The sequence below is a fragment of the Macaca nemestrina genome, chromosome 10, assembly GCF_043159975.1.
Source record: "Macaca nemestrina isolate mMacNem1 chromosome 10, mMacNem.hap1, whole genome shotgun sequence".
NCBI classification, from domain to species: domain Eukaryota; kingdom Metazoa; phylum Chordata; class Mammalia; order Primates; family Cercopithecidae; genus Macaca; species Macaca nemestrina.
This window is the reverse complement of record NC_092134.1, coordinates 56,982,449-56,996,070: the sequence shown is the minus strand read 5'-3', so window position 1 is coordinate 56,996,070 and position 13,622 is coordinate 56,982,449. Positions and strand designations below refer to the sequence as shown.

Genomic DNA, 13,622 nt, shown 5'->3' with positions numbered 1-13,622 from the left:
CTAGAAAGGTATTAATTTGAGATAAATTTGGAAAAGATATAGAGGACTTTGAATGCCAGACAAATGAATGCCACACCACTGAATAATTCTGAGCATGATCAAAAGTTGTTTTGGAAATACGAGTTTGGCCAAAAAATAAACATTAAAAAAAGGGCAGGGGGTATAGCAAAGGAAAAATAAATATTTATTTTTGGTCAAAGGATTCCATGAGTGTAATAATAATACCTATGAATATGACATTTAGTAGTATTTAATACTAAAAGGTTAAATGTTTACCAAATGTGCACAAGTAAGAAAGGCTAAATAATAGTGAGTTTACTGAGTAAATATTTTCTATAAAAATATTCCAGTAACTTCCAGATAAGTTTTGTTTCCATACATGCATTTCTAATACCTGTTCAGCAATATAAAAAGTTTTGCTGTTTGTTCTGGGATGAATCCATAAACAACGAAAAGTCTCACCAAGTATAGGATTATAAGGTTTCTTCAGTCCCTGGTTTAAAAAAAAAATGCAATTTCAAATTACAAATACAAAGGATTCAAAATAGCTTAAACTAGTCAAAATGGGTTTAACTGTACCATGTGGGAACCATCCTTATAAAATTTCAGAGTAAATAAAATTTACATTAAATAAAATTAAACGACTGCAATCATAATACAGGTCTAAATCATCAGGTATTCTGCAATTTTGCTAAGTCAAAGAAGCCCAGTAATGTAATTGTTAACAATCTACAGATTACATAAAATATAAAGCACTCATAAAACACTAAAGACAATAAAATACAAACAAACATTACCTTTGGCTTTTTATAGAATCCTGACAAATACCATTTCACTACTTTCTTCAAACGGAAATAAGGATTTTCTTCAAGAGCAGCCCTAAAACACAAAATGGTAAATAAAAATTTTACAAAATAAATCACAAATTCTCTCTCACATTTATTAACTAATAACTGAGTATGAAATATGATTGGAAAACATAATTCTTATTTTAAATGGATGACAAAACAAGCATGTAATCAATTTTCAACCATGTAAATCCATTTCTGTTTTTCTTAACCTGGTCACATTTTCCCATTCTTTGGTACACTGCCCGGGTCTTCGCTAAAGTAGATTTTGGAAACTCTCCAAACCAAGGTTTCTGAATTGGGATTCTGCAGAACCTGAGATGTTGTTAGTGGCTCTGTGAAAATTGTGATTGAAAAAAATAAAAATGGATTTTGGATTCATGCACTGTGTGATTTCTAGCATTTGCAATGATAGGCAGTGGCCAAGCAGCCTCATTAACAATTCTGATAGAAGTCTTCAGCCTCATATGTCAGTGAAGGACTAATGTTTACTTGGTTGAGTCCATTCTCAGTTGTTGATGTTAGAGTAGATCAATGGTAACTGGTGGGTGCTGTAGTGCATGTAGGGGAGGACATACGTTGACGTTAGCTTCTTTTGTGCAAAGTACTTATCTAAATATAGGATTTTATGGGTATGCAGTCCTTAGTACAAAACACAGAAGTTTCAAATTACAAATAAGAAGCAGAGTCAAAACAATTAAATCAATACAGAAGGTTTTAACCTATTTTTATTCTTCAACCTGCTCTTGTGTACTATCAACTGATTTTCCAGAATAAAAACTCAACCAGAATAATGGATAATCAAAGAGTAATTTTCATTTTAAAGAAGTTTGTAGGAGCCATGACTCAGCTGCCCCCCATACAATTCTGCTGTTGTTGTAATCATTGCAAAAACCTGATTGTGTATGTCTGAAGTAAATTTTACTGAGAAGTTGTTTTTGTTATTGTTGTTTTCTGTTTGTAATGTAGTTACTATACCCTTATTTACAAAAAGGCATTTATGTTTCACAAGCATGTCTGACAGTCCAATGTGGTGATTTTTTAAAAAATGAGATGTGAGACAGAAGAGCACAGACCTAGGCTTATTGACAATTGTGCTAAGTTGAAAGCTTGTGTTTTTCTGGAGTAGCAACCCTCTGATTGCTCTCTGTCCATCTTGGTTTAAATTCCCTTATTCTGCAATTTTGTTTTAAAATTAAATATATATAGTTCAAAAGTCAAAGCAATATAAAGAGGTACACATGTCTTGTTACTGCCCCATCTCTCCACACTGTTCCTACTTACCTTCTATAGGTAACTTTTAAAAAAAGTTTCCTTCTAAGTTTTCTTTAGGCATAAACAAGCATATATAAATAAACAGTCCTGTTTTTCTTCAAAAAGGTTTGCAAACTATACATACTCTTCTGTACACCTTGCTTTTTTCACACACAATTCTGGAGGTCCCTCCAGATCAGTTTATGGAATTCTTCCTTATATGGGTGGATGTGTCACATATTATTTAATCAGTACACTGTGCTGGACACTGGAGTTATATCTAATGTTTTATTATTACAAACACTGCTGCAACGATCTTGTGTATATGCCATTCTGTATATGTGGCATTATATCTGTAGGAGTTATTCCCAGAAGTGAGATTAGTGTATCAAATGATGAATGCATCTATACTTTTGGTAAATACTGCCAGATTACCTTCAGGGTGCTGTGCTAGTCTGCACTGCGCATGGTAGTGCATGATCACCCCTGGTTGCCAACACAACCTTGGCAACAGTGTGTAATGCCAGAAAAGTACAATCTTTCTATTTGGGACAGGGGGCATCTCTCAAGATCTTGTGATTCACAGGAATTTGCCTTATATTCTGAGAGAAATGAATTTCCAGACAGATAAAAGTGCAGAAGATATTAGAACTAGGATATAAAAGATTTTTGACTTTTTGTCAATGTGATGGAAAAACAACAATAACTTACTATAATTCAAATGTACATTTTCCTTATTTTGCATGAGGTTTTTACATGTTTAAGGACTGTTCCTATTTCTTCATTTTCCAACTGCCCGGTAATTTCTTCCACTCCTTTTTCTATAGGTTTCCTTTTCTATAGAATCATTTTCATTCAAATTTTAAAAGCTTTTTTTAGGGAGGTTAAGCATTTTGTCTAGGATGAAATTTGCAAAAATTTCCCAGTTTATCGATTATCTTTTGACTCAGCTTATTATTTTTTTCAATGTTCGCTCATGAAATTTATAGACAGAAACTAGTATCGATAAAGATTCTAAAAATCAGGTCACAGGGCCAGATATCAGTGGCATAGAAAGCACAGTGCCTTGAAACACTATTATTGGTAGAATAGGGGCATCAGGTAAGTAAGAATTGGAAGCATGGACACAAAGTTGCTGTTCCTTGCAAAGTTTACTGGTTTTCCAAGAAATTGCTGGGACAGAGGTGGACAGCACCTCCTCTGCCTCCTTTAGGTGTGCCTTCTTCAAAATTACTCAGGATCAGCTGGCAGCTTCAGAAGCAAAGAAAAGAAGGATTTGTTCCAAAAGCTAGCAACTGGCACGGCATTTTAGTTCTGGTAAGCCATACATACCTCACAAGCATGCAGACAGGTAAGTATGAGCAAAAACAGAGGCCCCAGGATGGGACTGAACAAGGGCTTTCATAGAGGAGAACAAATGATGCCAATCACCTCTCTCTGTGTTAGGTTAGTGAACTGAGGTTAAGGAGCCTATAACACCAGTGTTCAGTAAAGGGTAGAATTCTTGTTTTCCTCAAGCTTATGATATCTCAATTTCACTTCATAAACGGTAACATTATAGCAAAGTATTAAATATGCTTCTTACTAAGAAGTGGTAGAGAACACAGAGTGATGTGTCATTAGAGCCTGATTTTGGAAAGGAATGATAATTGAAAATAGTACTCTTGACAGCTTCTAAAATCATGAAGTATTGTCTATTTTAAGAAATAAGAATCTACTTACTCAGAGAGGAAATCTGCATGATAGTAGTAATCTGAAAGTTTATCCAGGAAAGAACGGGGTTCCAAAATAAATGTAGGCAGAACCACCTTGGATAGGTCCATGCCAGGACGGACTTGTTTCAATAGTGTCCAGATAAGGCTTTTGTTTTCTTCAGACACAGTTTCTGTTTGAGAAGCCTCACCTGCCTTTATCAATTAATGAAAATTACCAAAACATTACATTTATTTCAGACAGATATGTAAACAAGCCAGCTAATGCTGAAAATATGAATTCTTTTCAGGACTACTCCAAGCATTCTTTAAATGTGGAAACAAAAAGTAATAAAATCTATAGCTATAAAACTTAGGTAAAAAGGGTAGCTGAAAAAGACATCAAAGTGAACAATATATACAAGAGATCCAGTAGAAAAATATTATAGCCTATTATTTTACACTGCATTTACTTCCATGATGCACTGGCAATAACAAAGTTATAAACTCATGCTTCCTTGCAACTTACTTTGCACTGGCAATGACATCAAGCAATATCCTACTTCAAAATCAAGCTTGAAGAAAATGTAAACTTTAAATTTAATGGAATATATTGGTATTTATGTGAGTATTTGTGTTTAGTTGTTTGTAAATCCTAATATATTTCATATGTGTGCAACTTTTAAAATATCACATTCTATCACAGAAAAATAGGCAATAGATGAAGCAAATAATATCTTCAATTTCATTTAACAACTCCCAAGAATATGAAAATTCAGAATCTCTAAAAATAACAGACTTCTACCTCTCCAAGTTCTTCATGGCTCTGTTCAGTGTAGGTAGTCTCCTTTAAAGGCTCAACAGGCTCGGGTTCGATATATGAGTCATCTTGTCTTTCTGATGTATCTGTGTCACTTTCTTCACTTTTCCCCATCACTTCATTGTCAGACTCATCATGTTCTTGATCATTTTCTTTATCAGATTTATCAGAATACATATCTTGGTCCTTAAAATGTTGTCGTTCAATTTCACTATCATTTAACCTTAAGGGAAAGAATTTTTAGGAGGAAGAATAAAGGATGTTAAGAATGCTCAATTCATAAATAAAAATTATATACAACATTTATTGAGAATTTACTATGTGCCAGACAGTGTTCTAAGTGTTTTACATAGTGTTAATTCACTTAATCTTCAAAATAACCCTATGAGATAGGTAATATTATTATTCTCATTTTACAGATTAGTAAACAGAGGCATAGAAAAGTTAAAAACCTGGAGAAATGTGAAAAGATGATACTCTGAGCTCTTTGCCTCTCTACCAATTGGGACTAAAATCTTCCAAAACCAAAATTTTAGACTTCTTGCTAGATATTTTTCTTAGTTTTTCAAACAGCAACACTTCCATCAATCTCACTGTCACCTATGGTATTAAGAAAAAATGCAGGTCCAGATAATCCGATTCTCAACTGAACTCAAATAAATTATGACTTTCCACCCGTATATGGAGGTTTCCAAAGTCACCTCATGAGCCCAAGAAAAAGATATGAAAATGGTAAATGGTAAACAATTATATTAAATTCTATCCGTCTGAAAGGTTTAATCCTGAGCAAAAATCCAGAGAATTAAAAATGAAAATTTCAGCTGAAGGAAATGAACCTATGGACTAAAATCAAGTAAGTTTTGCTGAATCTACCCTATTCTCACTTAAAGTGATTAGGGTAAATAGTCTGTACAAAAAGGGGAAAGTCTTGGAAAGAGGTTCCAGCAAATACCCATTCCTCTGTCAGTAGCCCACCCCATTCCATCCTATCTCACTCAGGCACCAGGTATTTGGGATTAAGATAAAGCTCCATATTGTAGGTCTGCAAAGAAATAAGATAAAAGGTCAGGTAATGGAGATTTTCAAGAGAGTGGGGAACAAAAGAAAAAAAACCCCAAAAAACCTGGGCAACATAGTGAGACTATGTCTCAATAAATAAATAAATAAATAAATAAATAAATAAATAAGCAAGCCAGCTCAGTGTGGTAATACAGGTCTGTAGTTCTAGCTACTGGGGAGGTTGAGACTGGAAGATCAGCTTGAGCCCAGGAGTTCCAGGTTACGGTGAGCTATGACTGTGTCACTGCACTGCAGCCTGGGCAACAGAGTGAGACCCTGGCTCTAAACATTTTTTTAAAGTAATACAGAGAGAGAAAAAAAAAGAAACAGGCAAAAGGATAGGGAAGAAATGTTTAAATCAGGCTACATGGAGAAGAGGAGAATAGCAGTCTAACTTTGAGAAGAGCAAACTCAATGCTGATGAAAGTAACTACAGAGCAGAAGCCAAGGGGTGGGGAAAGGGAGGAAATGGAAAAGTCTGATGTTTTTCCTGCAAAGCAACAAAAAGACCTGAATCTCAAGAAAGTCTTTGCACTACTGCCCAGTTTCCTTGGAGAAATGCTTTTTCAGTGTTAACTACAATAAATGCTTCAGGGAATAAAACCACAAATAGGATACAGTTTCATTCCAAACAGGATATAAATGAATTTCACAAATACCAGGTAGAGTAAGTCCAGTGCCATTACTAAAAACGTGTTACTCTATAGAAAGACAGATTATGTCTCATAGTTATAAAGCTTCACATATGATGTAATATTTGAGACTGATCTTGAAGATCAGGCAGAAATCATTCTTAATAGAAGGAACATCATGCACAGACAAGGTGAATAATTAGCATGGCTATATTTGGGAAAGATAAAGTAAATCACATTGGCTGGAATCCCTAAGGAAATACATTTCTACACCTGATTACAGCAGCTAAACAAATTTTAAGCCAGTCTTAGGCCATATAACAGGAAGATATGTGAATTTCAGTCCTAGATACACTACTAAAATTCTAGGCCTGCCAACTAATTTTGTGAACAGCACAGTCTCTGAAACATTACCAAATCAGTGGCAATATCTACTTACTGGAAGTTGTCACCACTGTGGAGATTGTTAGCACGTAGTAAGCCATAGAAAGTTACATGTGTGCTATCTGATGAAACGCTTAGGTCATGTTCCTTTCCTTCTCTGATCATTGTACGTTTAAGAAGACTAGAACATTTCAAAGCCAGCTCCAAAGCGTCCATCCAGCACCTTCCTAAATGAACACAGATTCATAAGCAGTATAATTTTTAAAACTATGAAACTAGCATGCATCTTAACTTACCCTGTTACCACTATTTCTTTGAGAAACATGCACTAGAAAAGTTAATCTGAACATAACATCTGCTAGAACTTTTTAATGTAATCTTTCAGTTTTCCAAATGCTTTTCACATACTAAGCAGGTACAAACCACTGATAAATGAATAGTATACAGCATGCATTAGAAAGTATACCCAATCTGGCCGGGCGCGGTGGCTCAAGCCTGTAATCCCAGCACTTTGGGAGGCCGAGACAGGCGGATCACTAGGTCAGGAGATCGAGACCATCCTGGCTAACACGGTGAAACCCCGTCTCTACTAAAAAATACAAAAAACTAGCCGGGCGAGGTGGCGGGCGCCTGTAGTCCCAGCTACTCAGGAGGCTGAGACAGGAGAATGGCCCGAACCCGGGAGGCGGAGCTTGCAGTGAGCTGAGATCCGGCCACTGCACTCCAGCCTGGGTGACAGAGCGAGACTCCGTCTCAAAAAAAAAAAAAAAAAAAAAAAAAAAGAAAGAAAGTATACCCAATCTAAAATAAACATACTTTATTTTTCAAATCTTAGGACATTAACAAGCAGTATAATTTGAAGGTATCAAGCAAGGTACATAAAATATACTGGAGGATTTATGGTTCTACTATAAACAAACTATCTGAAGTAACTGTTTTTGATAATAGAAGGTCTATCCTTAAGATTAACATCCATTCTACTTGTATGTATGAAACTTTTTAAGTCAGGAAAATGCTACTATTAACTGCCATATTAGTTAAGAGAAACATTAATAGTTTTATTTTTTAAATAAAAATTTAAAAGTGAATTAGCAGAAAACTTTTCACTTATATTTGGGGCTCTTAATTTTCATATATATCACTTCAAGATTTGCTGGGAGTATCAGTCAAGTAAAGCATTTTCATATTGAAAGCTCATACCTATATTTTAATAAAAAAAAATCATCTGAGGCCAGGTGTGGTGGCTCACGCCTGTAATCCCAGCACTTTGGGAGGCCAAGGCAAGCGGATCATGAGGTCGAGTGTGGGACCATCCTGACCAACATGGTGAAACCCTGCCTCTACTAAAAATACAAAAATTAGCTGGGCGTGGTGGCGTGTGCCTGTAGTCCCAGCTACTTGGGAGGCTGAGAGAGGAGAATGGCTTGTACCAGGGAGTCGGAGGTTGCAGTGAGCTGAGATCGTGCCACTGCACTCCAGCCTGGCAACAGAGCGAGACTCCATCTCAAACACAAAAACAAACAAACAAACAAAAAAACATCAGATAAAAGTAAACTTTGGAAGGTTACAAGATTCCCTACACCAACCTTGTCTAAACTACGAAACATGAAAGCATGAAAGTGAGGACAAAATCTGTTATTAAGATTTGAAAGCTACCTTGATATCACTTAAGTTTTTCTCTCCCCATATTTGCTTCATGAATTAAGTATTAAAGGAGGAATAAAAAATGTTGTACTCGAATGTCTTATGTAAAAAAAAAACAAAACAAAACAAAACAGTATATGTCTCATAAATGGTAACATTTAGTAGTAAAATATAAAAAGTATTAAATGTATCTTTAAAATAAAACATGAGTTACCATAAAGATCACTAACAAGTTAAAAGGTGTTAATATGTCCATGGAGGATGAAGAAGAAAACTCTGAACTGCTAACTCATTGATAAATCACACAATGCTTCCTTTCTATCAGATTTCCCTATTTGTCTATTAAGTTACTCATATATTTAGCATTCAAAGCAATTTACGATTACCATGCTTCTGCTGCAAATGCCATACTAAAAATATATTTCCCCAGAATAATACAAAGTGGCATAAAAAAACTCTTAAAAATGAAGACCAAAATCCAATCCATCAAAAACTATACTTACCATCTGACTCTGAAGTAGCTCGGATGATCAAATAACTGCTAGGTAAGGGCTGAGTAATGGATCCAACCGCTTCACCTTTTGGACCCTTAATAACAAAATAAACAAAATAAATGGTAGAGAGTAAGTATTATGAGATCTCAGCTTTATACTATCCAATATTATCTGTAATAATCTAAATCAGGTATGGATTATAATCTAAAAGCAAATAAGCTTTAATTTCATCATTCTTGATAATGCAAATGTTAAGTATTAAGAAAAATTTTCTAACAAATATATCTCCTTAGCAGAAAACTGAACAAATTAATTATCACTTAAATATTACCTCTATATATTGCTTACATACTAAAAAGAACCTGCAATTTACCATATTAAACCAAATTTTAACTTAACAATGTCCATCCCATGGATACAACTAATGAGATAAGAAATACTAAATTTCTAGAAGGCTAAAGAAAGCATCTGGAAATAGAATTATAATTCAAAAGAAAAAGAGAAATGAATTTTAACTGGGTCTAAGGAAAAATAAATCTCTACTTTAAAACCAATGACATATACCTGTTTTTAAACACCAACTATATAAGCTGATTTTATTTTTCCAGAAACATGAAAGAAAAAGACATTCTGTTGTTGTTGTTGGCTAGGGTTGTTTTATAAGTATACAATACCAACACTAATTAATATCACCAATGCTAAACTTAGGTAGACACAATAGAAAGGAAACTAAGTACTGAATTTAAAATATAATTTTGATACAAAAGCTTAATTTTTAAGTTGTTTTCAAAGGGTTCTTTAAAGTTATCAGGTCAAAAAACAAAACAGATTTCCAAAACGCATAAAATGTCAGAAAGTAAAGATGTAGATTCAAAATGAAAACAGAAAAAAAATTAATATGGCTTTAACAAATACCGTAATATTCTGCATTTTCAAATAGCTTTACAATTTATGGGCCAGTTCCTAAAACCAGTACACAGTGGGACATGGAATCAGACCGCCTGGGTTTCAATCATGGCTCCATGCTAGAAAAACAGAGTTCAATCTCTTTATGTGTATAATGGGAAGAAACTGTATCTTCCTTATAGGTATGAGAATTAAATAAATGATTTCATGTAAAATACTAAAGTACCTGACATGAACTCATAGCTGTTACTATTTCCTAATAATAAACACTGGCTTCCAAAATATTTAAACAATATCCTAAGTAGGTTTTGCTTGTGGGAAGTATTTATATAATTATACAGATTTCTCTCTTCTTCCAATAGTAAGAATTAAATATTATAAATTTGACATTAAAATCATTAATGGCTTAAAATTTATTTTAATGCTTGCAATTCCTAAGAGTAGTAGAATACTATATTTATATACATACACACATATGTGTGTATATATAGTATTTTTGTATATGTGTATATGTATACATATATTTTGTTGTTGTTGTTTAAAAAGGTTTTGAAAGTCATTTTCTCCACTTGAGAATCGCTTAAATGTCAGAGGTTCGGGGGTTTAAATTCTTTCCCCTGAGGGAAGCACCTAACCTCAGAATGGAACTAACTCGGTAATCCCAAATTTATTCTTGCTGTGACTCCAGGCTACTGAAATAAAGATTAAAAAGTACAAGTTTTTTCCTAGGTGTATGTATATTGCATTATTAAGCAATACCCTCCCCGCCCCACAAAAAGGATTAAGCTACTTTTCGTTAACCGTAATCTCGATGAGGTGGTTTTCCCTAAAGGAGAAATTCTAACTTCTTTATTCTACAATAACTGGCCTTCTTAGAAACTAAAGCAATGATCATTTTGTAAAAACTTAAACTAGGCTAGGCATGGTGGCTCACATCTGTAATCCCAGCACTTTGGGAGGCTGAGGCAGGAGGGCCCAGGAAATCAAGACCAGCCTGGGCAACATAGAAAGACCCCATCTCTACAAAATTTTTTTTAAAAAATTAGCTGAGCATGGTGGCATGTGCCTGTGGTCCTAGCTACTTGGGAGGCTGGGGTGGGAGAACTGCTTAAGCACAGAAGGTTCAGGCTGCAGTGAGCAATGATCATGCCACCGCAGTCTAGCCTAGGTGATAGTAAAATCTTGCCTAAAAAACACACATACATACACAAAACCACTTAAACTTGACTCATTTATTCTGTTAGTATAATACTTTTTTTTTTGAGACAAGGTCTTGCTCTGTTGCACAGGCTGAAGTGCAGTGGCATGCTCATGGCTCACTGAAACCTCCTTGACCTCCCAAGCTCAAGTGATCCTCCCACCGCAGACTCCTGAATAGCTGGGACTACAGGTACATGTCACCATACTCGGCTAATTTTTGTATTTTTTATAGAGACGCGGTTTCACTATGTTGCCCAGGCTGGTCTCGAACTCCTGAGCTCAAGTGATCCAACTGCCCTGGCCTACCAAAGTGCTGAGATTACAGGAATGAGCCACTGCACCCAGCCACAGTAATGCTTTTCAGTTATAAAAAAAATTAATGCTTCATCTTTAAAGAAACCTGTCTCTTTCTCAAGAGTAAGTAAGTAAAAAAAAAATTTTTTTTAAAGAGTAAATAAGATTGCTTCTGCTTATAATAGGCTTCCCATCACACCTTTGCATCACTACAGGAAAGACCACAAAAAAAAAAAAAAAAAAAAAAAAAAAAAAGGCAATTTCTGTTCCAGGGAATTCTACTTACCATTTTGATAAAGAGAAAAAACATGGGGCGGGCCGCGAGAAACAAAACAAAACCAACAACAATAAATATAATACAATGTTACAAAGCTGAGTTAGTAATTACAAACTGAAAAACATAGTACAAATTGAATCCCCAAGGGCAAAAGAGATAAAAAGATGCAATATAAAAAGTTAGACCTCAAAGGTAAAGCTTTTTGGTGCACATTTTGTTGTGAGTAGAGGCAGAATGGGGAATAATGCACTGGAAAGCACAACAGATTTATAAGTCCTGGCAAAGGACGAATCTCATTTGATTGATTTATCTCAGTTCTATTCATGGATTATCATCTTTACCTTTCACCTATATAACAAGCGCTTACATACCTTCACTGCCCAAATAGATTGCTCCAAAGGATGGAAAAGTTTGAAACAAAAGCCATCCTTTTTTGATGGACGTTCAATGATTTCACAGGCATTCAGAAGAACTGTTCCTACCCACTGACCATTTTTTTGGGTTTTATAGATCAGTAGCACCCCAGGTTTCAACACACACCATAACTTGGTCCAGCTCTTTAGAGTACCACGAATCTACAGAAAGATAAATTTATTTTAAAAATGAAGATCTGTTCTCCAAGGTCCAAACCAAAAAATTGCAAATACGATGTTTTAATCTAAAATTTCCATAACATGCACACTTTAAATATTTTATTTAAAAGCCACTACATGGCAAGCACAGCAAACAGACATGAAAATGACACGGCTCTTGTTTCTAAGACACTTAAATTTTAGTGAGAGACAGGCCAACAGTTTCGAAATAGTGTACTAAGTAGAATAATTTTCCTAATCTCCCTGACCAGGTCGGGGCCATTAAAATATACTTTCCTAGTACTGAGATTCTTCTTTTTGTAACATTGATCATGGCTATAATCTTATTTGTGTGTATATGATGATTCTGCTTAAAATAATTTTTCCCCTTTACCACATCAACAGTGCTGAAAACACTGCTGGCACACACTAGGCATTCCCTAAGTATTTGGTGAGCGGTAGGAAGAGAAAATAATTTCCTCCTAGCCCCTAAAATTACCTTATTCAAATTACTTTGTTCCCAGTAATTACATAAAGTATGCCATATAAATTTACTGGAGGATATTTTAAAATACAAGTTACATGAATCCCTATACTCTCATAAAATGTTCCTTATCCTAGGGTTTAACGCTATGTCAATAGTAAGTCTAAAACTACTTTTTCTATAAATTTCCATTTCCATCACCTATTAAAATTGTATCTATGCAATTCAGTGAATTCAAAATAGTGAAATGATATTAATATTTAGATCAAAAATAAGAATTATACTTCTATTTACTGTAAAACATCTGTTATTTCAATGCACCTACATGAAGTATGAAATAATACAGGATTCCATAATCCCCCAAATAGGCATACCACCGTAACTCTCAACAAGAAACATTTAGAAAGAAGGAGTTTGGAACCAGGCATGAAGAAAAGAGAAAATCTAAGATATGTGTTTAAGTAAAAGAATGGTAAGACAAGAGAGGCGAAAGGAAGACAGGTACTCTAAAATAACATTTTGCATCATGGAGATGCAACAGAACACGGAGGACAAATTATCAGAAGGAAGGTAAGGTAGAGAAAGTCAGCCAGAGAATGTGCTGGGGACTTAATAGAGGGCAGCTTTAACTCTGAAAAACCTAAGTGAGATCTTGAGCTAACGCACTTCTAAGTAGAGTCAAAACAAGTTGGAAGGTGTTATTAGCACAAGATTGAAAACCCTAGAATTAGTTACCTGAATTGTCAGGGAAACTATCACTAGACTCTCATTTTAGTGAGGGGAGTCCTGTGACAGATCTCATAAGGCTTACGAGGTCAGAGGCCTTAGTAAGTCTTGGCAAAAGTGGAAAGTTTTCAGGGTTGGAGTGATTCTCAGGTACACGCCAAGTACTAAAATTTCCTGTGAGTCAGAGTCCTACAAGATCATTCTTAAACTTAGGATTCCTACAGCTGTCTTTCAGATAAGAATGAGAAAGAGGATAGAGTGACCAGGATGAAAGAAAAGGAAATAAAAATAACCAGAGGCCAAAAGAATAGGGTCCGGAAACAGCAATGTGTGCTTG

General features: G+C 35.0%; 1 protein-coding gene across 13 annotated transcripts in view; it reads right to left on the bottom strand.

Annotated features, from left to right (window-relative positions):
- Window positions 1–13,622, bottom strand: part of LOC105473327 (oxysterol binding protein like 8) — a 214,553-nt gene that overhangs the window by 33,058 nt on the left and 167,873 nt on the right. For all 13 annotated transcript variants that reach the window (XM_011727092.2, XM_011727093.2, XM_011727095.3 and 10 more), the window contains 7 exons: window positions 11,875–12,078; window positions 8,836–8,920; window positions 6,744–6,915; window positions 4,599–4,836; window positions 3,825–4,009; window positions 798–879; window positions 395–493 (listed from right to left, as the gene is read on the bottom strand). In XM_011727092.2, the coding sequence (XP_011725394.2) occupies window positions 395–493; window positions 798–879; window positions 3,825–4,009; window positions 4,599–4,836; window positions 6,744–6,915; window positions 8,836–8,920; window positions 11,875–12,078 (1,065 nt within the window). The remainder of the gene's footprint in view (window positions 1–394; window positions 494–797; window positions 880–3,824; window positions 4,010–4,598; window positions 4,837–6,743; window positions 6,916–8,835; window positions 8,921–11,874; window positions 12,079–13,622) is intronic.